This window comes from Podarcis tiliguerta (assembly GCF_965153285.1).
Source record: "Podarcis tiliguerta genome assembly, chromosome: 12".
NCBI classification, from domain to species: Eukaryota; Metazoa; Chordata; class Lepidosauria; order Squamata; family Lacertidae; genus Podarcis; species Podarcis tiliguerta.
Window position 1 is genome coordinate 46731378 of NC_139545.1, and position 26479 is coordinate 46757856.

At 45.1% G+C, this 26479-nt stretch overlaps 1 protein-coding gene across 1 annotated transcript in view; it reads left to right on the forward strand.

Moving 5' to 3' along the window:
* The window catches only part of PTPRN2 (protein tyrosine phosphatase receptor type N2), a 607197-nt gene that overhangs the window by 475567 nt on the left and 105151 nt on the right, over positions 1-26479 (forward strand). Inside the window, exon 13 of the mRNA XM_083406151.1 lies at positions 20430-20645. Coding sequence (XP_083262277.1) covers positions 20430-20645 — 216 coding nt within the window. The remainder of the gene's footprint in view (positions 1-20429; positions 20646-26479) is intronic.

Genomic DNA, 26479 nt, shown 5'->3' on the forward strand with positions numbered 1-26479 from the left:
ATCACATCCTTCTGCTGAAACAATATTAACCCATCAAACAACTAGGATAAGAGAAGCTCAAAGGTGCTTTTCAGTGCTGTGTGTGAACAGACACTCTCTATAGTTTAAAGGTTTGCTCTCTTTAGCTGTGATCTATAAAGTGGAGTTATGTCATCTTATACAAAAACCCAAGAAAACTCATTTGGTTTATGGATGGAATTGCTGGCCTCTTTTTACTGTTCGTTTGGAAATTTCAGAACTAGGTGCCAGTCTTCTTTTCGCAGGTTGCTTTTGTTTATCAAATACTATGACTGCTTTTCCTAAAAGGAAAAGGGGGCTAGGAGAATTCTTGAATACCCTAAGGTAACTTAACCAAAAATGGAAACACTGGTTGGTATTAAACTAAGTTTTACTCAAAATAGAAACACTTAAATTAATGAACATGAGCTAGTTAGGTCCATTAATTTCAATAGGCCTTTTCTGAGTAAAGCTTAGTTGAATGCCGTCTACACTGTACAACCCCTACAAAAAGTAGTGTTTTTCTCCCTGTGTTTGTGTGTGTGTGAATAATTTATAGACCACTTAACATAAACTATCTAAGCAGTGAAGAAGAGTACAGTGTATAAAATACGTAAGATAAAATAAGTCCTAAAACAAAATTACAGAAACAAAATAAAAATCTTTCATTGTAAATAAATAATTGCTGGAGAGCAGAATCTCTCTCTTCTCCTACTTCATTGCTGCCGTCTCTCCCCGTGGCCTAACCTGACTTGTGAGATCATGCCCAGTCTGAACACAATGTGCTTAAAGGCAGAGTTCGACGTAAGCTGAAATCACACTTGCATTTTTAGTGCTTTAATTATTCCAATAGGGAATATTACCCACTTCGGTGAATGTGCATTGAAACCATTCACAAGTTTTGCCCCCCCCCCCCCATTTAAATACCACAACACACCCTTCCCATCCTTGCCTATCTCTAACGCTTATCCATATTGCTCTATAGCGACCTTCGGATGCATTTCTACCCAGAACCACTAAGTAAACCAGGTGGCAGTCTGGGTCAGCAAATTTTCAGAGGTGGCAAAATTAGAAGGGCAGTAAAATTTGAAGACTGGTGAAAGGAGGAGCCAGCAACTGCCAGTCCATGGCAGGGACCACCATGACATTTTATCCTGGGCGGAGGGACGACCTCCTGAGCTGGTCTTGCTGTCAAAGAGTGGGGAACCAGTGGTGGTGGTGAGGATGACACAGTGGAGTCTGAGATGGCAGCTTGGGTCGGCGACTTTATTCCATTCCCATGTCCCATCATTGAAGCCATTCCCATGTTTGAAGGATAAGGTAAAGGGACCCCTGACCATTAGGTCCAGTCATGACAGACTCTGGGGTTGTGGCGCTCATCTCGCTTTATTGGCCGAGGGAGCCGGTGTATAGCTTCCGGGTCATGTGGCCAGCATGACTAAGCCACTTCTGGTGAACCAGAGCAGTGCACGGAAACGCCATTTACTTCCTGCTGGAGCAGTACCTATTTATCTACTTGCATTTTGACATGCTTTTGAACTGCTAGGTTGGCAGGAGCTGGGGCCGAGCAATGGAAGCTCACCCTGTCGCAGGGATTCGAACTGCCGACCTTCTGATTGGCAAGTCCTAGGCTCTGTGGTTTAACCCACAGCGCCACCCTTGTTTGAAGGATAGCGGTCAGCAAAAAGGTGCTAGGAACTAGGGAGCTGGAGGCGGAGTGCTACTTAGCAGATTTCTAACTACATGAAGTGTGCATGAAAAAAGATAATATGCACATTTGCATATATTTATTTTTCCTGTGGGGGTGGGGGTGCAGAGCCCAGGTAGTCGCTTGTGCTTCTGCTAGTGTGCTCCCTCTTCTTTTTCTGAACCCGCACTGGTGTGTCATCCCCCCCCCCCCTTCTCACTGCCTGCAAACTGGAATTGTTGCAATGGAATCAATTGTTAAGAGTGGCAACGATATTGTTGGGTTTTTTTAGTTATAGCCGCTCTGGAAACTTCTAGAGCAGAAGGATGGGACTGAAATGTTTATAATAAACAAAAACATGGTGGCACAATCATCTAACTTTTAAAAATATATAATTCCTCTTAATGATGACCAAAGGGACACTTCTACACACACGGCAAACCGAAGCCATGAAAGAAAGTTAAGATGCGGTTGTAAATCTGCCTCCCTGTGTGGCTGTCAATTGGTTTGATATACAAGTATGTTTGAAACTATCTTTTTGTCTTTTCCATATACACACCAAGGACACAAAGGCGGTTTAAGTGGCACTAACACATGTGAAATGGGTCAATGAGGGCAAAGGAGATGCATGCATGTGGTTGCAGTGTTGCTAGGAAATGTCGTAACTGCATCTTTCCAAGGGCCTCAGTGCTGGAAGATAATACCCAGTTAGTTCATATGCATCTACATGGTTTTCTAGCTTGGGTCAGGTCGGTTGTGTGTTGTACACACACACACACACACACACACACACACACGAACACGCCCATGTTATTAATTCAAACCTGCTTCTCCTTCTTCAGTGAAATTGAAAGCATGAGTTAAGTAGTCTGGTGCAATTAAATGATTGATTCGTTCATTGCAGATTTAACATGGATTTTTAAAAATACGATTGTAATCCAGGCTATCTCCTGTGAAAGACTACTGACTATGGAGTAGTAGGCAAAGTCTGCTTATTTCTACATGGTGAATGCCATGAAATGGTTTGCCTGGACAAATCGCTTATCCATATCTTTAAGCCAAAGGAAGCTGTGTTATTTGTTACATATCCTTCAAAGATCCCTTGTTCTGGGAGACTTTCTGTATTTATTATAAGATGGTTAATGAGCAAATTGGTTATACAAAAGTAGGAACATTAATCAACTAAAATCTTATATCATGTATAGTTATGCTTGAACTGCATGTTGGCTGTCAATATTCCATGGCCTTGTGCTTTAAGAGCCAAGGACTGGTGTTAAAGAGGGTCAAAGATGTGGCATAATTGCCACACTGCCTTTGTTTTGTTTTGTTTTGTTTTGTTTTATTATCTAAACAAATGTAAATAAATGACTTAATAAGGATTTGGGATTCATTAATACTCATTAGCTGGTGGGAGTAGCAACTGACACTCAGGGATGTTAAGAAATAGCAAAAAAAAGAGTGATGTCTTCTCATTCTCAAGTTCATATTTACACATATACTGTGATTCTCTGGGACGATTGGGCAGTGGAGTGGTAGCTGATCAGGAATAAGTAATCCAGAACAGTGTGTTTATGTGATTTAAAAAAAAAAAATTGTTGAGGGAAGTACAAAAACAAGGTAGTCTTGTGAGCATCTTTCCACAATTTGCAGGTATGAACACAGGAATCTCTCTTACAGGGAGCCAAACCATTTGACCATGTAAGTGAGTGTTGTCTCCTCCCTGATTGACAGCATCTCTCCAGGGTAACAGGGAAGGGTATGAGTATTAGTGCTGAGTATTACACTTTGAGTAATTTGCATGCGGAGCATATGTTCTTCTATTGAGCTAAGCTCAGCATTTATTATTTTGGATTGTCACGTCAAGGTAGCAACTGTAGTGCTGTGGATAATGTAGACTAGCATTTGGGTTAAGGTTCCCACTTCCTTGTGGGAGTTGCTCAGTTACTTGGGTGAAAGAATAACCACTTCACATCTTCTATGGCTTGTCTGTAGAGTGGGAACTCTAAAAAGCCTATCTCATAGGATGGTGTGCAGGTCGGAGGAGGCGGCAAAAAGTGAAAGATGATACAGCAATCTAGTTTTAAAGAAGTCCCTCTCCTCTCCCATCATCCTTTCTCATGGTCGGTTACATTGCCTGATTGTCAAATGGCCTGTTGCATTTGGAACCATTTGTCCTTATAGAAGGGGCCTGGTGGGTTATTCTAAGGGACATGGGGGAAGAGATTAAAGGATACTCTGGTGGAAATTCCCATTTTGTGGGGAGACCATTCAACAGGCAGTTTCAGCGGAGGGTGAGGCAGAATCACAGGGAGGTGGCCTAACGCCTCCCCCCTGCAGCTGGGGGCCTACAAAAGGGGGAGAGGAGGGCTTGTTAGGGAGAAGCTAGCTTTGCCGTGCTTGGGCCTGCCATCCCCAGCTGTCGTGGCAAAGGGGGGAAACAATAGCAGGGGGAGGCGGGAGGGGAGCATGGTGCTTTCAAGAGTGCTAGACACTAAAGAGGCCTCCCAAAGACTTGTCATCTGCATCTGACAAGAGCTCCTTTCCCCGGGTTCATTTCTTTTCTTCCTTTCTTCTCCTGTTTGCTGCAGCTGTGGGATTTTCAAAGGCGCTGTGCAAACAGATGTTTGGCTTAACCTGCAGATCCATCCCCTCCCTCCTCTACTCCTGCACCATTGCGGAGTTGTAGAAATGCTACACTTGAGGAAGGATGGGAGTGTAAATGCCTCTCTAATATCGGGACTTCATCAGAGAGAGAGAGAGAGAGAGAGAGCAGGCGGTTAGTTAACGGAGTAAACATTTAGCAGGAGTTAAATGTTAACCAGCTATCTCACGTCAGCACCAGCAGTAGGGAATAGAATTCATCAGAAACTGGAAATATGATTGTGATTTTACAGTCGGTCTTGAGCTGGAACTATAGAGAGAGAAAAGGCCAAAGACTGCATCTCCAGTGGTATTTTGGGCACCCAAAGCCAGCTGAGTGGAAGCCGTTTACTTTCCATGTGTCTTATGGCCTTCTGAATACAACACTACAATTAGATAACTAGGCATTTGAGATAACTTGATAACTTTGAGATTCTACTTTCAGAGATGCTTTGCATGTCTTACAGTGTTCTCTTTGACGAAGACCCGTATCTCTCATCCTGCTGAACTCTGAAACAAGACGCAGAATGCCTTTCAGACACAAAATGCTTTGAAAGGAGAGGCACAGCGAGGGACATTCAGACTTTCCACAATTTTGCAGAGCATTCCCTTATGGAGAAATGGAGTTTTTTTTTGGGGGGGGGGGGCTCCCATTTTCCAGGACAAGAGCTGAGCAAAGCCCCTGCTGCATTGTTAGCTAGGTGAGCGCTACAAAGCTCTGCAGGCGGCATTAGACACAGTTGCAAGGCCAATTCAGCAGTACAGGAACACTTGGTGAGAAATATGCAAAGGCAGTGCGGGGCAACTTTAAAAATTAGGTTCAGTTTGAGGACACAACCAGGAATTTTCGAGAGGCATGGGAAGACCGGGCAGTGTAGGAACCTGTTGCCAGTGCCCTCCTCTTAAGGAAGAAAGGCTGAGAGAGTTGAGTCGATGTCACCCACCATGCCTAAAATTCAACTTCAATTTAGGTGGCTGCCAGAATTGTAATCATTGCACTGAACTATAACTAGCTGTTAAACAAGGAGTAGCCCAGCTGTGGCTTGTGGGTGACATGCGGCGACTCAAGGAAGTGGACTGAAACAGAATTAAAATTACACATCCCACCCATGCTACCGGAGGAATTGGCACTGCTGCAGGTGCCGCATAATACCTGTTCCACATTTATAACAACTCAGTCATTCAGTGCAGCAGCGCCTGAACTTTGGAACTCCCTGCCAATTGAGATCAAGCAGGTGCCTTCCCATTACTGGAAACGTCCATGTTTAGACAGGCCGGCCCAGATGCTTGGAAAGTTAAGGTAGCGTTGCTCTGTTTTGGTATTTTAACTTTTGTGTGTTTTAAACTAGGGTTGTTGGGTTTTTCCTTGACTTTATTCTCTTATCCATTTGTAAACCGCTTTGAGCAATCAAAGTTAGTGTATATATTTTTAAAAATAAATCCTCAAGGTTCATCAACAGCACATCAGGAGCTTGTTCATCCAGTGCAGCAAGCAGCAGAACTTGAGAGTGGTGGAAGAAGGGAATGGCCTGGTGCTTGGATTGTGAAGAGGAACAATCCATAAATACCACCTCAGGACTCCTTTCAGTTGTAGTCAAATTGTGGCCGCCTTAACAAAATTGCTGGGGGCACAGCTGCTTCTTCTCCTCCCCTTCTCCCACTGGTACTGGAATGACGGAGGAGATGGTTGTGGATAAATTGGTTGGTTTGGGGGAATGAGCACTGCTCCATGTGAGAACATTTGCTTCGCATGTGGAAGCTTGAAAGTTAAATCCTGAATTTCTAGCTTTAAAAATCTCTGGTTGCGGAACGTGTTCCCAAAACTATGGGGGGCTAGATGGATGGATATTTTTTATGCAGTGTGAAGCAACTGTCCTGTGTTTAACAGACAAGGGCTGTGTGACTGGTGACTGAGGTCCACCTCAAGGCTTTCAAATATGACTCTTGGCTTAGGAATTTTGCCACATCAATTATATAGTAATATTAGCTGGTTATTTAATAGCTCTCCAAACACTAATTAAATTAGTCTAGCACTTTACAAGCATTTAACAGTCCCCATGACACTAATGAAACTAGGTGGAGTTTGCCCCTCAAACAACTGAATAGTATTGGGTATTTCGGCAAACCGGAGGTCTAATAGATATTCCAGTTTATTCCAGTACAGTACTGTACTAGCAACCTTAATTCTGACAGGCATTTTATTTAATGCAGAATATTAAGGTTTTCTTATATTGATTAAAGTGAAAACACGTCAGCGCATGAAGTGGAGGAGAGTTGGTTTGAATTTCCGCTTCATGCCCCCCCCCACTCCTTCAGGAAAAGTCCGTGCTAGAAGAGCAGGGGACACGGACATGTTGGGTGCCTATATTTTGATGCAAATCGTAGAGGGTTTTGATTTTATTTTATCTTCCATTGATGTTTGAGCCTGCGGGGAGGGGGCGACGCTCCCCTCATTGTTCTCCCTTCAGCTTCCATTTGGCCAGAGTGGCACAAAAATGACTGCGGGGGGGGGGGAGGGAAGGGAGTGTGTGTGTGAGAGAAAGTGAGCGTGAAGAAGGGGGACAGCAGCAACCCCAAGCAGCTTTTACAAATGAGTGACAAAGGCTATGTCCATTCATAGCCTCCCGCGCCAGCGAGGGGGTTCTGAAGAGCCCGAGCCTCGCCAGCCAATTGCTGTCAGCAACCTGTGGAGGGGAGGCATCGCTATAGCAACCGGTGGATGGGCCATGTGCTTTGCCGCCGACAGCAGGGGCTGCGCGCGGGCGAATATAAAGGAGGGGCAGAGCGGAGCCCGGGCGGATGGGACGGGCGTTTTTTCTCGCGCGCGCTCCTCGGTGCGCTCCCCCTCGCGCCCCGGGATGATGGACAGCTGCGCCGAGGCCCTGGGAAACGGGCGGCGGCGGCGAGCGCCGGAACCAGCGGCTTCGTCGCGTTGCCTTGGGACCGGGAAAGAGGAGCCTGTCAGCAGCGCCGCCTCCCGCCTTTGTATCGCCTGGCGGAGGGACGGGAGGGAGTTGGAGCTCCGAGCGGGGCACCGAGTTGGGCGGCGGCGGCGGCGGCTTCTTCTTGCTGGAGATGCCTCTCTGGGGATTGAGAGCCCTGCGGAGGGAGGCGGCAGGCATGGCGGCAGGTAAGGGGCGCCCCGAGGGCGGAAATGGCGCGCGGAATTCCCCTTTCAGCGACGCCCGACGTGGAGCTTTTGGCGCCCTCGTGCTTATTAGTGGGGCGGGGAGCCGCTCTGGCCGCGTCGCCCCGTCGCTGAATCCCGGCCTGGGTGAGAAGGGCTGAGAGAGAGAGAGCGGTGGTCGTGGTCTGTGGTGGCCAGAGGTGACGGGGAGGCCCTCTGCCCATGCTCAGAGGTTCTGCGGCGGCCTTTATTTTTGCGAGGAGCCCTTGCTGGAGCAGCTCTGGCCCCAGTCGCGCTCCTGGGGCGAGTTCTTGGCCACGTGCTCAGAGGGGCGGAAGGGGCGCTTTGCCCCGCCGGGGACGGAAGGGTTGGGACGCGGGAGCTTGCCTCCTTCCTGCTGGCGCTGAAGTCGCCGCCAGCAGCAGAATCGCGGCCGTGTTTGCGAAGGATCGGTGCTGGGCGACAAGCGCCAGGGGAATCGGGAGGTGAAAACCGTGCTCGGTGGTTTGCTAGCGCGCGCCGGCGGCTTCCGCGCGTAGTGAGAGCGCCCGTCTGCCCTGGTTCTTTCCTTATCCTGGTTTTGCTGAAGCATTTCTCGCGCGCCCCAGTTCCGGAAAAAGTTGGAAGGGGTGGGGGGGGGTTCAGCCCCCCTTGATCCAGTTGTTAAGCGCCCAGAGGCGCATCTGACCCAGCCGATCTCTTGCTCCCGCGCCAGTCGCGCACTTGAGGAATGGGCGCATTCTTTCCCGCCCAAGATTTGTGGCTTCGAATCTGCCCCCTGGTTGTTACGTATTGTGTGGCTGGCGACCAAGAGCTCTCTCTTTCTCTCTCAAAAGACAAGAAAGTTCTTTTGTTTTGCCTCCCAAGCTGCCCGGCAGCAGCTTCTGTGCAAAGGTCACCGCTGACATGCGCGGAGGGGACCCCTCAGAGCTCGCCCTGCAGGATCTCCGGATCCTCATACCTCCTTCGCCTCGTGGGCCGTCGCCAAAGGTCCCCGGAGCGATCCCCGACTGGCTCACGTCGTCTGTGGCTATTAACCCGTGTTCCTAATCAGCGTCGATAGTCCTAAGATTTCACCTGTAGCTCCTCTGTCCTGGGTTGCACTGACCTTAGCAGTCAGTTTACGACTACTTTCCCGAATCATCATGACCTCACCAGACCTCAAAGCAACATTTTTTGCTTCCAACAAGTCCCCCATCACTCTGGTCCTGGTCATTCCTTAGAAAATCCCAGAGATAGGAGGATGACAACAACAACAACAACATGTGTAGCCGATTGAGCAAAGTTCCTCCCAGTTGTTCTTGTTCCTGCGCTGGTGACTCCTTCGCAAGATGGAAAGCAAAGTTCGGCCACACTTCTTCCTTTTATAGTCCTCCCATCCCTTCTAAAATTTAGCTGCTGACGTATTGGGAGCAAAATGGAGAGTTGAGAACAAATGCGTCTCTCTAGACGGCGTGTATATGCAGTATATGATTCCATATCTACGCTCAGCCTACACTGGTATGCCTGCGGGGTTTACATGCATAGTATTGTGATCCTTATATTAGAAGGACATAAAGCAGGTGATTTAGGCAGTCTAGGATTTTGAAACAAGACGACCTATTCTGCTATGCTTTGTTTTCTATATAAAACACACACATCCTAGCACAATCTTGAGGGAAGCTGGCAAAATGGGATATACACTTCAATTTTTTGTTTTAAATTTGGCGTGTTTCAATAGAGATGCAATGGGCATAGTTAGGCAATCAGGATATTGACCAGGATGGCAGAAAACAATGGAAATAGATGCGAGCACTGTGTGTATACCTACTCACATGCAATGTGGGTACAGTAAACTACAAATATGGCATGTATATATTAATGGAAGCACCCAAAACATATACATGCGAAAGTGTGTGTGTATACATACATAGATAAATGAGGGAGCTCTCTTTACTCATATTTTCAGAATATTCCTGACAAGTAATTAGCTATATGTTTATGCTGTGCATATATCTACCCTTTCTTGTTTCTGCTTTCTCTCTTTTGCCTAGGAGAATATTAAAATGCCTGTAAATTTCATCTTGCCACAATACTGCCAGACACACAGAGAGATCCACTCATTTTTTTTAACCCTTTGGACAACTATTGACATTTTAGTATACATATTGCATAACACCTATGGAAAGCAAGGTTACTGGTTTGTTGGTGCAAGCAGCTCCTCCTCTCTTTCTTTTGGTAAACAACAAAAACAGCTCTTTTATTTTCATTATGAAACAAGAAGAAAGTATCTCCCATTGATGCTGGTATCTTTGAAACTTGTCTGAAGCCTCGGATTCGATTCCTTCATTGTTGCGGGATATTAATCCTTCTAAAAGGTATAGAGAAGTAGCCCCCCCCCCCCCGCTTTGTGGGGTTGAAGGTTGAGGAAGGATCATTGTGTCCCTCCAAAAGAATAGGTCTGTGGTTCGCACCATGACCTTTCTCAGTGATTTGAATAAGCTGGAGTTCCCAGAAATCCATCTGCCTTTTGTGTGTGTCAATTTTGTCTAATCTTTTCAACCTCTCCATAGATTCTCAAAGAAGGGGGGAAAGTACCTTCCCATCTGACTGCACCCCCCCCCCTCCTTCCTTCTCCAAGTAAAAGCATTAAATTGACCTTGTTTCAGGTGATGAACTGACATCTGCTACAAGTAATTCTGAATCAACATCCGAGGTGTTAATGGAGGACAGGGAGCTATGAGGATGCTGTCTCCATCCCTATATATACAAACCTCTTGCTAATCTTAAAGAACCTCACGTGAGATTTGAGGCTGCAGTCCTAACCCCTTACCTGGGCAAATGCTCCATTCAAGCAGCAGTCTATGGCCTTTTTAATGTGTTTGTGAGAGGCGGGGTTGTTTGTTTGTTTTCGTTTTATTGTGTATTTTGTGTTCTCATTTTGCATTTTTATGTTGTAAACTGCCCAGTAGACCTTTGGGTGAAGGGCGTTATAAAAATTTAATAAATAATAGTAATAAATAAGACAAGAATTCGAGTTGGACTTGCTTCTGAGTAGACAGAACTAGGATTGCACTGTGAGCCACTAAATTATGTCCTTTTTGTGCTGTATGATGTGACAGTGAGTAAACAAGAACACATTTTATTTGAACACAAGTAACAAGGCATTCTTGTGTTGAAGCAGCTCTGATATCTTAAGGCCTTGTTTCTGCAATTGTGTAGTACTGCACCCTAAACGCATTTACTTGAGTATCGGTCCAGTCAATTTGATGCAATTCTAGCAAACTTAACTTGAGTGCATATTCAATTTAAACTAAATGAGTTAATTTTCTTCACGGAGATGTGTTTAGCACATCTGTGATAATGGGTATCATTGTAAAGAACAAGAACAATAAAAATATTTTAAAATGCCAATTTACTGTAAGGATGATTTTTGTACATATAATTCTTTAAAGTATCAAAAGGTTAAGTAAACATATCTTTCCTGCGTTTTTTTTATCCCGAGAAGAAAATATCCCCCAGAAGATCACAGTTAATATAAGGTTTATTTAGTCAAATCAATAATGTGACTCTAATAAATGTACTGCATGAAAACAAGGTCAGTTATTCCAAAGGAGTTTTCTTGGAAAATGTGGTTAGATGATATTAACAGTAATATTATAGATAATAGGTGCACAATTTACAAAACTATATATTCCTTTTTTTTAATCCTGCTGAGTCCAAATGTATATTAATATATGTTTATAGTCAAGAATAATTATTTTCTTGTCATTCCTTTTCTTCTTCTTGGGACTCAACCCCCCCTCCTTTTTTGGCCTCCTTGAATGGCAGATTTGCAAGTACAATTTCATCAGCACAGAGGAACAATAGCTTTCAGTTGCACAAAGGATTTCTCCCACCCTGAATCTCAACCACAATGCCTCTTGCTCTGATAATAGCTTCTGAAAAGATTTTGTAATGTAGAGAATTAATACATGATTATTTCTGCCTGACTTCTCCCATTTATTAGGTTCTGGAGTGTATTCTCAATTAAAAATAGCATTAGGTGGGTTTTTTAAAAAGTCATCATATTTTAAGATAAATCATTTTCCAAAGTTTTATTTATCTGTGCATACCGAGATATTTAGTTTTCATTGTTATTTGTGTTCAGATCTATTATAATGTGTCATCAACAAAGAATTATAAAAAAAAATGAGGGGAAAAACCCCTCTGGTGTATTATGTGCCACTAAATAGTACTGCCAAGTTATTTTAGAAAAAAATATATATTGAAATGCGTTTTTCTTCTCAGAAGTAGAAAGGCAGTGTGCATCAGCTGCCAGCCAAGTGTGTCCTTATCTCAACTGAGCAATAGCTTTTGAAGTTCGAAGGCTTACACTCGCTGGTTCTTAGCTGAATGGCATTTCCATTCTTACAAAGTTTACTTTGTAAGATGGCAATGTCCATTTTAAACAGGGAGGGGAGGGGAAAATGTGAATTGCTATTTAAGGCTGATAATCTGTAAAGCACCTGTATCTAAGGTAGCATCTATATTATGAAGATAACTGAGGGTAGTTTCAAGCAGTCCATCGTTGCCTTCAGTTTCCTGTACATTCACTTGCCTGAATGATATTAATGTATATTAAGCATTTACAGGCCATTGTTGGTGTGGAATGTTACCTGCACCTGCAACCTCCAATCTAGCTGGGCTCGCAGTCATGCACACACCTCCTCCTCTTGAGGAAGTATGTCAGACCTGTGACTGTTGAAGAAGATGCAATGAAAGGATATCAAACATGGTTTGATTACATTAGCATCATCGTTTTTGGGGGGAGGGGTGGGTGTTTCCTTACTGAAACTCAACTGTGCAAAGGGCTTTTGGGTGGGGGGGTTAGTAAAGCTGGTGCAAAGGCAAAGAAATGCCTTTCTTACTTCCTTGAAGAGACAATGCAATGGGAAATAACATTTTTGATTGGCAATGCATTTGGGTAGGCCAGTTCTTTGAGCTGCTATGTAGGGTAAGATTAATAAATATATATGGTAGTCATCATTCTGCATTGGCATGATGGGCTGAAACCCAGGAATTATTAAGAGTCCTTGTTTTACAGTCCTAGAGAATACCCTGCTATAGAGCATAGTTTTAAGGTGCTTGCGAATAAACATTCAGTAGATACTCTAATGCACTTCACTTTAATTATTCCTTAGAGTCCGTTTTGCATTTTTTGTTGTAAAGAAGAAGAAATGTCGTTGTCGTCCCCCCATCCCGTGCATTTGGTAGGCCTTAAACTTTGAAAAGGAAGATATTTGCGATTGTTCCCATGTTATGCAACAGCAGTTGTCTACACACACACACACACACACACACTTCAACATCCCAGCGTCAAACTGAGCCAGTGACAGAGGAAGGGGATGCTGTGCTTTAAAGACATCCAACTGTAAATGTCAAATTCATACATATTTAAAGATCCCCCCCCCCATTTCAAGTCTGACAGGGCGCCTCTAATTAACCCCGGATTCTGTTCCGCGAGGCCTGATTGTTGGATCCAATAGAAGCATTTGGCTGGAGGGAGGCGGGAGATGGGGTGGGGTGGGGGTCTTAGGCAAAGTGGGAGATTACTGGGAGCTCCAGGGTGAAAGAACCCTCCTGCCCCCTCTTCCTCCTGCGCATGAGGGTGTCAGGTAGAGTCCAGTTTGGAATGGGAAACTAGACTAAACAAACAGCTAGTTAAAAGCTGCTGCTTCTTTTAAGCCCAAGTTCTACTTGGTCTAGCAGGGGCACAGCCTGAGGATTCACAGTTATTTTCTATTTCTAAGCATTTTAGCCAGGGGTGCATCAGGAAACAAATCATTACCTTCTATCCTGTGTCACCTGGGTAGGGATGCTGCTGGAAAAAGCCAGATTAATGTCACCAATACAAGCCTAGCTTGCTTTTGGATTCCCTTTGATTCCTCAGCCTGACAAGAGGGAAGGGTTTCTTTCCAAACCTCAAGCTTCTTCCAGTCACAGCTCACTGACCCAGAAATAGCAATGGATATGATAGGATCGATGGGTCTCTGTATCCAGATCCCACCCACTCAAAAGGGTGCAATGGGGGGGGGAGGACAGGACACCCCCCACCTACTTTGGATGACCCCCTCCCCTAAGGGCATAGGATCACACTTTTGTACCTCTTATCAACCGATCCTGAATAGGCACCAACACTTACCTGATCCTGAGCTCATGCCCAGGTCACGCTACCAAAAAAAGAGAAGTTTTCCTCCTGTAAAGGGAGCGGGGAGGCCATTTGTTACACTAACCATCCCGACTGTAAGAAGGACAGTGCGTTTGACGAGACAGCTGGGGATCCGTGTTAAGTTGTCTTGAGAATGCACCCGAGGCGGGTACCAGCGCTTTGACATCATCCTCACAGCAATGTATTCGGGATCTCAAAAGTCCTTCAGGACTCTCGGTTCCTTCCAGAGCGCTGGCGGTATATACTTTTGTCAGCAAGCTTACACAGACCTTTATGGAGAGAGAGTAAACCTCCCTTCCGGGTTGTGGAGGTGACAAATCGGGGGAAGCGCGCAGAGGAAGACGCTCGGACCCGCATTATTTGCACAGCAGCGCTGGCCCTGAGTTGTCCCTGAAGTTTGGAGCGGGACCATCCGGAGCTGGGTCGAGCTGCGGGGAAGTTAGGGTGGGGCGCAATGGATGGATCGGTTTGAGGATCTTGAGTGAGGGTCGCAGGCGTTACATGTTTCCCTGGGATGTTTGCAAATTAGGAATTAAGCCGGTCCAGTTTCGAGAAGAGGGACTGCCTACGTTCCAGTCTTTCATAGGTCGGAATGGAAAGAAACCTCGCTGTTTAGAAATTCGTCAGATGCGCCTTCCTATCTGACTGCGTTATGGTGAAGAAGGGTTCTGTGTAGTTCGAAACATGCCCTGTTTCTTCGACAACAGAAACAGGTTTGCTTAAACCTGAGCTGTGACAATATTTGCAGAAACAGAAGCGGAATTATGTTCAGTACGGGAACCGTTCAGGGTCATCCGTACAAAGCGGCATCTTTAGAACAGGGTGGGAAGGATGCGCAGTTGAGGACCGTCGGGGGGGGGGGGAGCGCTTTATCAGGGACTAGTTCCCCCCAAAAGAGAAACTCCTGACATCATAGGCGAGCTAACGTGTGTACAGTACTCGGTTTCGGCCTCTTCTGCCCTGAAAGGGCGCGTATCGGCTACAGAACTAAAGGCTTTAAGGGCCACACGCGATCTAAGCGCTTTGTGGGGTTTGTTTTTGAACAATGAGGGCTAGAAACGCGAGTTCCCAACAATCCCTGAGCCCGGCGTTATCGTCAGATATTTATGGAGAGGGCATTGTGTACAAATTGCGGAAGAGAGAGAAGGTGGTTTCCTCTTTTGGCGAAGTAGGCAAAAAAGAATCTGCTTTGCGCCACTTGCCTTACCGCGACTACATCCAAGCCAGGGGTGACTGGCCATTTTAAAGCAGAGCGCCTTTCTGTGTGCGAGATGTTGGTGTTTTCTGGACCTTCTTCCAGCCCTCCATTCAGAACCTCCACCAGCGTAATCTCGGGGCCCTCACATGTTTCCCCACTCGCGGGCAGTTTCCTTGCCATATCTGAAAGTGAGGGTCTCCCCAGCCCTACCCTTCCCCTTCCCTGGCTGGCTCCCTTGAAATAAGAGTGGTCCCATCTCTTGCAAAGGCAAAGCCAAGGCAGGCCGCCTCGAGTCTGCTGGCAATCCGCCGCCCCCTGCGAAGCGTGCGCGCAGCAACACGGCGGTGGCGCACAGGGGGGCGTTTGCCACTCCGGGCCCTGCTTAAAATGGCTTCCGGTTTCTTCGTTTTTCAACAATGAGCAGTCAATTTGTAAAGCAATTTGAAGCCCCGTTCCGATTTGCAGCTCGGCTTGGAGGGAGGAACATCGTTATGCAAATTAAACCTATTTACAAACAACAACAACCCAAACTCTGAATCCATAGGAAACCTGGAAGTGGTCTGGACAAAAACGAAACGCTGCTGAAAATTAAAGGGAAATAAATTATTTGCCTTATCTACATTTGACAGCGCTTTATTATAGAGCTTGTGATGATATTCTCTTCGCATGGTGATTTCCTCAGAGTTTGCCGAGGGATTTTCCCGAGCTAAAAATGCGAATGAGAACCCCGTTTATTTTGTATTAAGGATCGTGTGGCCGCGGGCCAGTCAGCTCCGCGAAAGGGGCCTGACAGCTCTTGATTTAAGAGGCTTGCTTACCATTATCGTTTATATCAGTGGTAGAAGAACTCGCCACTTTGCAAAGCGGATTCTGTTGCTTCATTTTTTCTTTCAGAAGAATCCTGAAAGAGGACAGCATCATCGCTATCCTATACGCGTCTGCTTAGTTCGAGGGGACTTACTCCCAGTGCAGAATTGCAGTCTATTAGTCCCATTTTACAGATAGGGATTCGAGGCTCAGAGAGTGACTCACCAACATGTTTATGAAAGAGGGGCTGGGGGGTGTATTTTTTTGGGGGGGGGGGTGACTACAGTGGACAAGTGTGGGTTTCTCTTTCTTTCTGACGTTATTTAATATCCGCACTGTTAACAGAATAAGCCGGGCAATAATTTACAGAGAAAAAGCTTTCTTATGCAAACCATAAATAGACTCGCTCTTCTTTCCATATGACACTGTTATATATGTACGCAAGGTGCGTGGGCGCGCATCTCTTGAACGCTGCAACAACCAATTAGCAACCCTGATCCTAAGCATATTTAGGTTGCAACCGCGTGAGTAATACTTGCAATACTTGTGAGTAAACGTCATTTAACTTAATGGGACTTGTGCATTGGGTCTGCTGTTATTTTGGCTTTGGTATTCTGACCGCTTAGGATCGGAGCTGTTCATCTATTTACCCCTGGATTATTATGCGCAGCACCTTCGAAGTATGTTTAAGAAGAAGTGAGGCGTCTAGTGGGATTTCTCGTGTGCGACATGGGCTGGGGGGGAAGGCTCATTTCCCAGGAATCACGTCCAGGATCGGGGCCATGCGTTCAATGGCCTGGTCTCCCGGCGAAGAGGCCGGAGGCGCCCCCTGCCTCCGCCTTGTTGGGTGCGCAGCTGCTGGAGAAAGAGTGAGACGGGGGTGGGGGGACCTTGCCTTCGCGGCAGCTGTCCCCACAGCAAGCCTAAACATCGGGGCAGCCGCTCCTTCTGTCTCGGGGACTTTGTAGCGCGTCCAATTAAGGCCCCTTCAGGCCAGGCCCTGCCCGGGGAGGGGGGATGGAGTTCTGGTGGGGAGGGAAGAGAAGATGCGGCGAGCGAGGCCGGGTCTCCAGTCCAGGGCAAGATCATTTTTCAAACGCCCCTATTTAGATGCAGATAGGGACCTCTCCCTCGCCAGAGGGCCGGGGGGCGCTTTCAATTAAATGCTAATGGTGGAGCCAAGGCCAGGCCTTGAGCTCCAGCCAGCAGCCTGAACTGGCCTCCGAAGGGGAGGGCCTGCCCTTTCGCCGCCAGAGGAGAGCTTTATCGGGCGACCCCCTGCCCTCCCCAGCAGGAAGGGCCGCGGCCAAAGGCGCTTTCCAAGAACGGAAAGGCGGGGCTGAGGAGGGCGCCGCTGCGCGGAGGGGCCTAAGAAACCCGGGTGGGGTGGGGCGGGGGCGAGGGACCATATGGCGGTCCTAAGAAAGGGAAAGCAGAGGCAACGGGGCGGTAGGGAGATCCTGAAAAGGGAGGGACGGAGGAGGACGCGCGAAGAGAAGCTGCCGTGTTAGGGAGCAACGGATTTGCCCGCCCTCGCCAAGGAAGAGCGAGTGGGGCTGCGGCCAAAACCCATGTACCCAAGCTTCGGGGCGCTTTCCCTGAATCTGTTTCCTAGCAAAGCGGGACCCACCCACTGTTTTTAGCAACGGGAGCCACTGGACCCTTGGTCAAAGCTCGTCTGCAGTGTGTGTTTTTACAGCCAGGTCCGCAAATTGGGTGCTGGGTTGGTTCTCTGCTGGTTTGTGGACCTCACTGCCGTCGGTTCCCGCTGCTACGTAGATTGGGGCGCGCCAGACGTTTTAGCCGAGGGTGCCACGAACTGACCCCACTTTTCCCGCTCGTTTACACTGCAACCCTGATACCTGGGATTAAGTCCTACAATATTCATAGTTTGCTTCCGAGTAAGGTACTGTAAGGATCGTATTGGTTAGGCTGAGTGCACACCATACATTTAAAGCAGCCTGCCAAGAATGCTGGGAACTGAAGTTTACACCTCCTAGAGATGCACTCTTAAACTACAGTTCCCAGGATTCCTGAGAAAGTGTTCTTTAAATATATGGTGTGTTCAAGCTCGCAAATAATCTTTAACAGAGTCCCTACGCTAAGAGCACATACTCCACACTCCTCAGAACAAAGCACGTACACTGGGAGTTAAGTTCTGCGTCCGAATGCGGTTTGGGGATCCGGATGTGTAGGGCTGCAGGTCTAATGACTGAGTTGATATTCCGGTGCCCACTTATTTCCGTGTTGCACTCCAACGGGGCACGCGGCCCATTGCTGCGCATCCTTTCCCTTCCGTTCCAAAAAGTTCAGTAGGTTGCCATATAGGACCGTAGCCTTGTGATCCGGCCTGAATCATGCTTACTTGCAGGATAAGCCCTTTTATCTTCGTAGGGCTTGCTTCCCAGTAATGTGCCTTCTTAAAAACCAATGAGATGTGCAGCCTGACCCGTCGGAAGTGTCCCACTGTGTTCAGTACGGGCCTTACCACTCCCAGTAGGCGAGCACAGAGCAGCAGCCTAGCACCAACCCACCCCGTCTAAACTGAAAAATGGACTGAGTGGCAGGGAGGCGCCCCTCAAAGCCTCCCGGTCCCCTCTCCTCCCGGTATCTCGAGGGGAGGGGGGTGGGGACGTGGTCTTGAGGACACGCGGGCGGGGCAGGCGCGCCCGCTTGAAAGGGAGGCGAGAGACGAAGCGTCGCCCATCTACTCGAGCGCGTTTTTGCGCGCCGGAGGTCTCAACGCCGCCTTCTCCTCCTCTGCGCTGGGTTAAGGAGGAGAGGAGAGGCGAGGCAGGTGGAGATTGGGGGGAGGGAGGGGGAAGCGAGGAAGACTCCTCCCGCTGGCTGAGGAGGCGGGAGAGCGCCGGAGCGCGTCCTTCTTCGATCCCTCGAGCGCTTTGGAGAGGCAGCGGGAGGAGAAGCAGAAGCAGGAGCAGCAGCGTCTTGAGAGCCAAAGTGGCGCGAGCGGCTGGCGAAGGAGCCCCTCCCCGACGAAGCCGCGAGAGCGGGCGACTGCGCGCCCTGCCCGCCTGCCTCCTTTCCGTCGGTCCCTTTTTCTCCAGCCGGCGAGCCTCGCTCCTCTTTTTCGCTCCTGCGCAACAAGGCGGCGAAGGGTGGGAGGAACGCTTTGCCCGGACCTGCCTTTCCGTTCCATTAAGCCTGAGCCCCGCGCTAAACTGGCGCGCTGCTAAAGCAAGGAGGCTAATTAATGGCAAGCTATGTTCCCAGTCAAGACGCGGCGCTAATTGCTTCGGTGGCCTTTTCTGATTCCAAGATATATTTTTTTTAAAAGGAGAGAAAGAGAGAGAAAGGAACCGGAGTGGGGCCTGACACAAGAGCCGCTTGTGTACGTGCTAGCCGGGAGGAAATTAAGCGGCGGCCAGCTGAATGCGGAGCAGAAAATTACTAAAGAGAGGCGAGATAATGAATAGGCCGGGCCGGGCATTCAGGGGGGGAAATCCATTTTGTTACCACGCGAAATGAGGTGGTGGAGAGGACTTGGCTAATTGTTCTCATCTTGTAGCAACCAGAGCTGAGGCAGGGGCGTGCTTTTCAATTCATTTCCCTAGTAATTGTCAAGCGCTGGCCAAATGAGCGAGCCTGCAATCTTGCGTGCCTGGGCTTTTCATAGCCATGTTGCGATTTTAATTGTTGCTAATATAGCTTATAATGAAGCTAATGAGGGGAAATTATTGGACAACTTTTGAGCGCATGGAGACAAGCGAAAGGCATCACCAGGATTTCTTTTCTGTCACTGTGCGCGCACACACAGACACACAAAATTACACACATAAAAAAAATATATCCTGGAGGAGCTTGGAAGCGTTGAACTTTGGTTTTGTTTTGTATCTATGCCAGGAAGAAAAGAGGGAGAGATGAGCCCTCCCCATCTGATAACTCTTCCCTCATAAGTAAAAATAAAACGTTAATGGAGAACAGTGTTTTTTGAGAAGTCAATTTTTCAGGTGTCGAGCAGAAGAAATCTACATCCCACTTTATGCAAAGAGTATCATGAGGGAAACTGGCCGTGATAATATCTTACCAGGTTTATTGCTGGAAATATTTTTTTTCCTATGACAAATTCAATAGGCTCACAAAGACAGTCTTACCTGCTTCTTAAAGATATTTTATGAACGATGTTGCCAGGTATGTGTTAGGGAATTATCTTTTTAATTTACATCTCATTTAGGTGGTGGAGGAAAACAGTGATACTACTTTCCAGATAGCTGGGTGGATTTTTGACTATTGCTCCAGTTCATTTAAGGTCACAATCCTATGTATGGGATTTGGGGACGGGGTGAGAGAGACTCGTTGAATTCTGCAGTGTGAACTTTGAAGGAAAAACATGTAAGACTGAGTTGCCTGTGCAGTCTGTACTGCACCGAGGAGAAGGCAAATGCCGTTTACTTTAATGGAATATACTTTTGACTAATTGTGCCTAGGAATGGATTCCAAACTTTAATTCCTATCCTGACACATCCCTGGTGTGTGAAATAAACAGTGTGATCCTATACATGTCTACTGAAAATAAGACCCTCTTTATCCATTGGGGTTTATTTTCAATGAACAGGATTGTAGTTGCAACCCCTGAAATATTCTGCTAGGAAAGCCTGATTGCAATTTTGTGTTGTGGCAATTTCTCTTCATTTTGTGTTGTGATTTCACCTGTTGGCATTGGAGGGGGAGGGCGGCGGGATCAAGTAGTGGTTGCTCTCTTGTTTCTGTCCTTGCTTAAAAAAAAAATAATCCTCCACATCGCCTGTTTTTATTTTTTGTACAGAAAAGCAAGCTCCAGCATTTGCCCCACCATGCCCAGGAAGAGAGAGACACCACCAAATTCATCATACTAACCCTCCTCTCCATCGCTTGCATTTTTGGGATCCTTGTGGCTTCTGGGGTCATCTATTGCCTCCGCCACAGCTCTCATCACAGACTGAAGGAGAAGCTGACAAGCCTGGGCTCCGACAACAGCTCCAGTGCGACTGCTGCTTATCAGGTAGGAGACCGGCCTCTCCACTCCACCAGCTCTTTATTTTTTCCTGATACTTAAAACTGTTATTTATTATCCCCCACACAAGGGAGTGCTGCTTTTATTTATTTATAGCCGAGGTAGGGTTCTCCCCCCCCTTTTCTTTAAACAATGCCTTACTTGGGCGTCCCTCCATTAATATTCCCCCGTAGACTGTAGCAGCTTTTTTATTGCTTGTTATTAATCTTTGCTATTCTTGTAGCTTGCTGTAAATGTGCCTCTAATTAGAAACGTTAAAAGAAGTAGTTGCCAATTTCAATGCCCCTGGAAAAGAAAAAAACCCACACGCCACACACATCAATATCTAGAACCTGTCACTGCGTTTTAGATATTAAAAACAATCTTTGCAATTTATGAGGCATGGATCACCCAGTTATCTGAAGGTGTTCCTCTCTTTGAATCATTGACTTCTTGGAGGTGTGATATGAAAAGAACCTTTGACCTGCGCAGTTGTCAGTTTCTCCCATTATTCAGATAGATTGGAATATAATGCTGATAAATTTGTAAGCGCTAGAGAAGGTAGAAGCAGGCCTGTTGGCGTTTTGGTTTTTTTAAATAAAAGAAAAATCTGAGAACAGTGACAGCAGATAGAAGCAAAGGAATATGGAAACATTATAGGTGAGGCTTCTGTAGTAAATAGGAGGGGAAAGGTGCTGTTTCAGAAGCACTGGATCAAGGACTGGGAGCTTATTTCTGATAGGCAATCCTTATTTTTCTTGTCGCCTGCACTGGCATTTTATATATGGTACTGGACATTACATAATTGGACAAACCATAACAGTTAATCTGGCTGTCCACAAATCTTAGTATTTCTGTAAAATTCTCTCGAGTTGTAGAAGAATGCTCAGAAATGCTAAAAGTTTGGAACAGTGAGCTATGCGTTTAAATAATAAAATGTTCAGTACACTTTTTGAGTTGAAGCCTTCCCCTTTTTATTTTTTTACCATTGTGTTCTATGAGGACCCAGGGCACTTGCATCTGTATACTGAAGCTCTGTCCCCTTTTCTCCCTCCAATTTCTCTCTCCCTCTCTCCTCATCTTTGTACTGTGTGCTTTCCTCCGTGGGGGAGGGCAGCATTGCATACCCAATGAAATGTTCAGTAAGAGTGCTGAATTCAAACATCTGCCCAACTTATTAGCATTTCAGAGGAAGAGCTTTCAACTTGAGATCTAAGCAGAAGGAGAAAACCTTCTAAAGTAAAGTAGTAATAAAGAGAGAGAGAGAGACTTATCAAAGGGAGGTGTAGGGGGGGAGGTGTTTCAGCGAAGAGAAAGGTACATTTGCTGAACCCCCCCAAAAATGTGTTTACGTAACAACGAACGGTTAAACCAGTTTTGTTAAATTTTTATCTAGGCATTTTTAATGTAAAGTGTTATCATTTACAAAGGAACACATGAGCCTTTTCTTTTTCTTTTAATGCATATAAATTTAATAATCTGAGGGAAATCATACTTATTTGTGATAAGTAAGAGGACAATCTTCCCTGTGACAGCTCTAATTAATGGTATCTGTAATTAAAATCATGCCCTTCCAGCAGGAAAATTGTTTGAATTTCTGGGAGTGACCTTTTTGCCATTTCTCTTGGGGCACACTGGTTAAGTTGATATTGATTTTATAATGAGCTCTGGTTTGTTTAATAAGAATTTGTAATCCAGATGCTAAATGAAATTTAAGCTTCATTTATTTAATTTTTTCTATGATATAATTTTTAAAAAGTATAACAGTTCATAGTATATATACTTAAAGCAACTACTTTTAAAGTTAACATTTTTAAAACTGTAATTCTATACATGTCTATTCAAAAGTCAGTCCCTTTTGTCAATCCAATTTTGAACGGGGGGGGGGGGGTTCGAGGGTTTTCCATACCTCACCCAAATAGTTCCACTGCTTTTTGTGAGGACATCTTTGATAAGAATAAAGGTCGGCTGGTTGGAATTTAAATGCAGGTTTTTTGAAGGAGGGCTTGATTGTTGCATTCCGGGAATCAGCATAGTCTCTGGCTTTCAATTCAGTTGGTGCTAAAGGACAATACAATATTGCAATCAAATCAAATGCCAAACCATTCAATGCCTATTCTGGCTCTTCCGGGTGCTTGTTTAGAAACTTGTTCTGTTCAAGCTGCTTCCCAGGTAGAATTAGTAGCAAAGTTTCCATCCTGTGGACTCCAGAGAAGAAGAATGAATTCTTATGAATTAATTCATGTCATTATTTTTTCTCACTTTAAAGTAGTTCTTGAAAGTCTTGAGTGTCCTTCCTTCTCCTCCCAATGCCTCATCAAAACAAGTACGGAACAACTTCATACGTTCAAATGGCCCTGGGGAGATCATTCAAAACATTTTCGTAATTGGAAGTTCGAATTAATGTGTGTGCTATTTAGTGTGGGCTGTGTTGACCCCAGGCTACATGAGGTGACTTACAGTGTTAGGAGGAAGATAGGAAAGCTGGAGTTTGCATAATGACGTTTCTATCGTATTAAGGAAGTGCTGGCAAGGGTAATCATTCTCTGGTTCTTGCTTGGGATTATTGAAGACAAAAAGCACACCAAATGTTCACAAACTCCAAATCCTTTTAGGGCGCATGTAACTCTTCTGAATCAGCCTTCCTTTTACCGGGCCAGCTGCAGTGTTAAACTTTTTACTAGAGAATAACTCCCATTGAACTTAGAGGGACTTGCTTCTGAGTAAAAACGCTTAGGATTTCACTGAATATAATGTAATTTCTAAAACTGGGAATTGTATATCTGTATTCACAGGCACTTGCTATTACAGCTGTAGCATGCTTTTGCTTAAATATTTAATCCATGCTTTTTCCATTTGATGTAAGTAAAGTAGAAAATGAAAGTACACCAGCAAGAATAGTACTAGTGACTGTCATTCTGGTGCCTTCCAGAATATTATGCTGTTTATGCAAATAAACCAGTCCTACTTTTTCAGCATTTAATGGGGCGGGGGTCAAATCCACTTTGTCCTCCTTTAATACGGCACTTTAGTTGAAATATTTGTGAATTCATTTCTTGGAGGCTTTGCTTCTAATTGATGCAATGTAGTGTTGTTAGGAAAGCAGAGGAAGAAGTGAGAAATGTATTGTCATTGAAAGAGCATTTGCACTGCTATCCTTTCAAGGTTTTCTTGAAACCTCCGTGCTTCTGAAGTCAGTCTTAAAGTATCAAGTGATTTCAGTGTATGAATGATCTCATAAAGGGGTTTTGCAATAACCATGCCATGCACGTAGGCCATAGTTGTTGAGGCATAATGAATGTTATGGAACATAAATCTACTCTGCACCAATCATTGGTGTCCCTTTCCTCCCAAGCAGAAATATTTCTTCTACGTCTGCCATGCTTGAACCGGTTCTTTTTGTCAAATAGGGTGCAAAGTATTTAAGAATTAATTAACAGTATTTTTTTTTATAAAAAAAAACCTGTCAGCCATCAAACAAATCTTTTAAGTTGTCACCCTCTTGCAATGTAATATAAAACGCAGCACTTTGAACATTCAGAGTTGTATATTTATATACCAAGAGCTGTAGTTTGGTTCATGAATTTTTGGCTTTGTGTTGCTTCCTCTGGCTTAAGAAAAGAAAAAAATTGCACATGGCAGATGTATTTTTTTTTTAAATTCTTTTTGGGAAGAGGGAAGGGTGTAGCTTGATTTCACAGGTGCTTTTTCCTGCAGTCAGTGTGAAATACGATAAGAGTGTAAATTATCATGTGTGTAACATGCAAATACATGCTTCGATGCGCACCATCTACTTCTGTGTCTGCTTTAATACTGTCACATCCTTGCTTAATTGCACATGCAGCAATTGATTTAAATCTGTGTTGGAGCCCCAGACCATTAGAATAAATCCTTATTTCTTTCTACCACATGCTTTTGATTTTATAGTTTATTTGGTGGTAGTAAATAGAGCCAGTTCAATATTTTGCGAACTTCATATTCTCTCCATTATTTATGCGACCAAAGGAACTTCACTGTAAACTTACTGTTTTACAACATTGAGCTGGTTTTACTTGTGCGTGCTTTGAAGACTCTAGTACATAAACCATGGTTTGGGGAGGGGAGAAGCATTCAGGCGTGGAGTGCAAAGAGGGTAGTGTGTAAACACTGCCAGTAAGTGCATATTTTCATTGTCATCAGTGAGCAATTTATTAATGGCAGTGTGCATTGATGATTGCTGCTCTTTAGGGATGCTCTGCTGGTTCTGTTCCAAGAGATGTGCTTGCGATTCCACAACTGCACTCTGCCTTTTGACCCCATACATGGTGGATTGCGATGCTGTAGAGGACGGTGCCAAGTGACCCTGCTTGCATTGTGTTTTATTGTTTTTCATTTTGAACTGGAGAACTTTATTAGTGAACGTAATCTCTTAGACCACGAATAATCATCAGTAAAATATTGTTCCGGTGGGGGAATCGGTGTTAAAATAGAATGAGGCTGAGGTTGCTAAGCTTCCCACACCCCCGTTTCATCTTTTATGCTAATACAATTCTCAAAGGATTATTTGCGTCTGTTAAGTCTCAAGCAAAGAGTAGCATATTTACCCCTGTAAGAAAACAGTGTGCAAGCGAATTAAAGCTGTGAAATCTCTCCAAGCGTTGCATTAAACTGGATAGATCACTTTGCACTTCCAGAGGTGAGCATTCAAGAGTCCCCCATTTTTGTTTCAACCGTATGAGGGTTGCTACCACAAGCTTCCATTTGATTGCAATAAGCATTTTGCTTTGGCTAAGGCTTTGAAATATTAAAACAGCATCTGTTCAAGGTTTTGGATCTGCCAAGTGATACCGAACCATAAGCCTCTGCGACAGTGTAGGTAAATGGAAGACGTGGTCTCGAAATAACTTGCACAATTTGCAAGTTCTGTTAAAATTCAAGGGAATTTCTTGCCAACTTTTAATAGCTTGCCCCCGCTTCAGTATTTTAGTCTAAGCTGTCAATTTTCAGATTGTCTTTGACGAATCAAGTTCAGAATGATTCATCCTAGGATAACGTATGTCTTGAATTTTCTGTGTTTAACCTTCTCCCCTTTTCGTATCGTCAAATACGTTTCTCTGCATATAATACTTGAGCACTGGGCATGTTCGTTGCATAGCTTCCTATTTCTGCATGCAGCTTACGGAAATATAATGTGTCTTATAAGATCAGAGCAAGTTTATATACCTTTTGGGTGATACTGAACATCAACTTGCTGCGAAAATAGAAGAGAAACAACTTTGTTTAACGGCGGAATCTAATAAACTGTATAAATTTTGGAAGAAAATAGGATCATTTTGCAATTGTATCAAATGGCCAGGCATGTTCAGATAAGCATCTTTGGAAGAGACTAATGGCATCTGACAAGCTGGGATATTCAAAACACCCAACGTTGTAACACATGACACAGAGAATCGCTCTGTCTTTGGAGATGCATATAACAGTTTCGCATTATGAATGGCATTGAAGCAATTGCATAAGCGTGGAAAACATTACAAAGACGAGTATCTCCTCTGAAGCAGGAAGAAAGTAGAGCTCTGAAGCAATGTGAGGGTGTCTGTAGTGGTGTTTCAAAACATATTTTACCCTGTAAAAAAAGAAAAGAAGTCTGATCTTCTGTATGCCTACTCAGTGCAATCTGATGTGTGTCTACTCAAAAGCAAGCCCCATTAAGGTCAATAGGACTTACTTATAGGAAAGTGTGTATAGGATTGAATTCTAAGGGAAATAAGTTGTTGGACTTGCTTTTGAAACCTAATTGGCTGAAAAAAGTCCTCTTGCATGCCTATTTGAAACAGCCAGATTTGGGGGTTATTAAATAGGTCCAG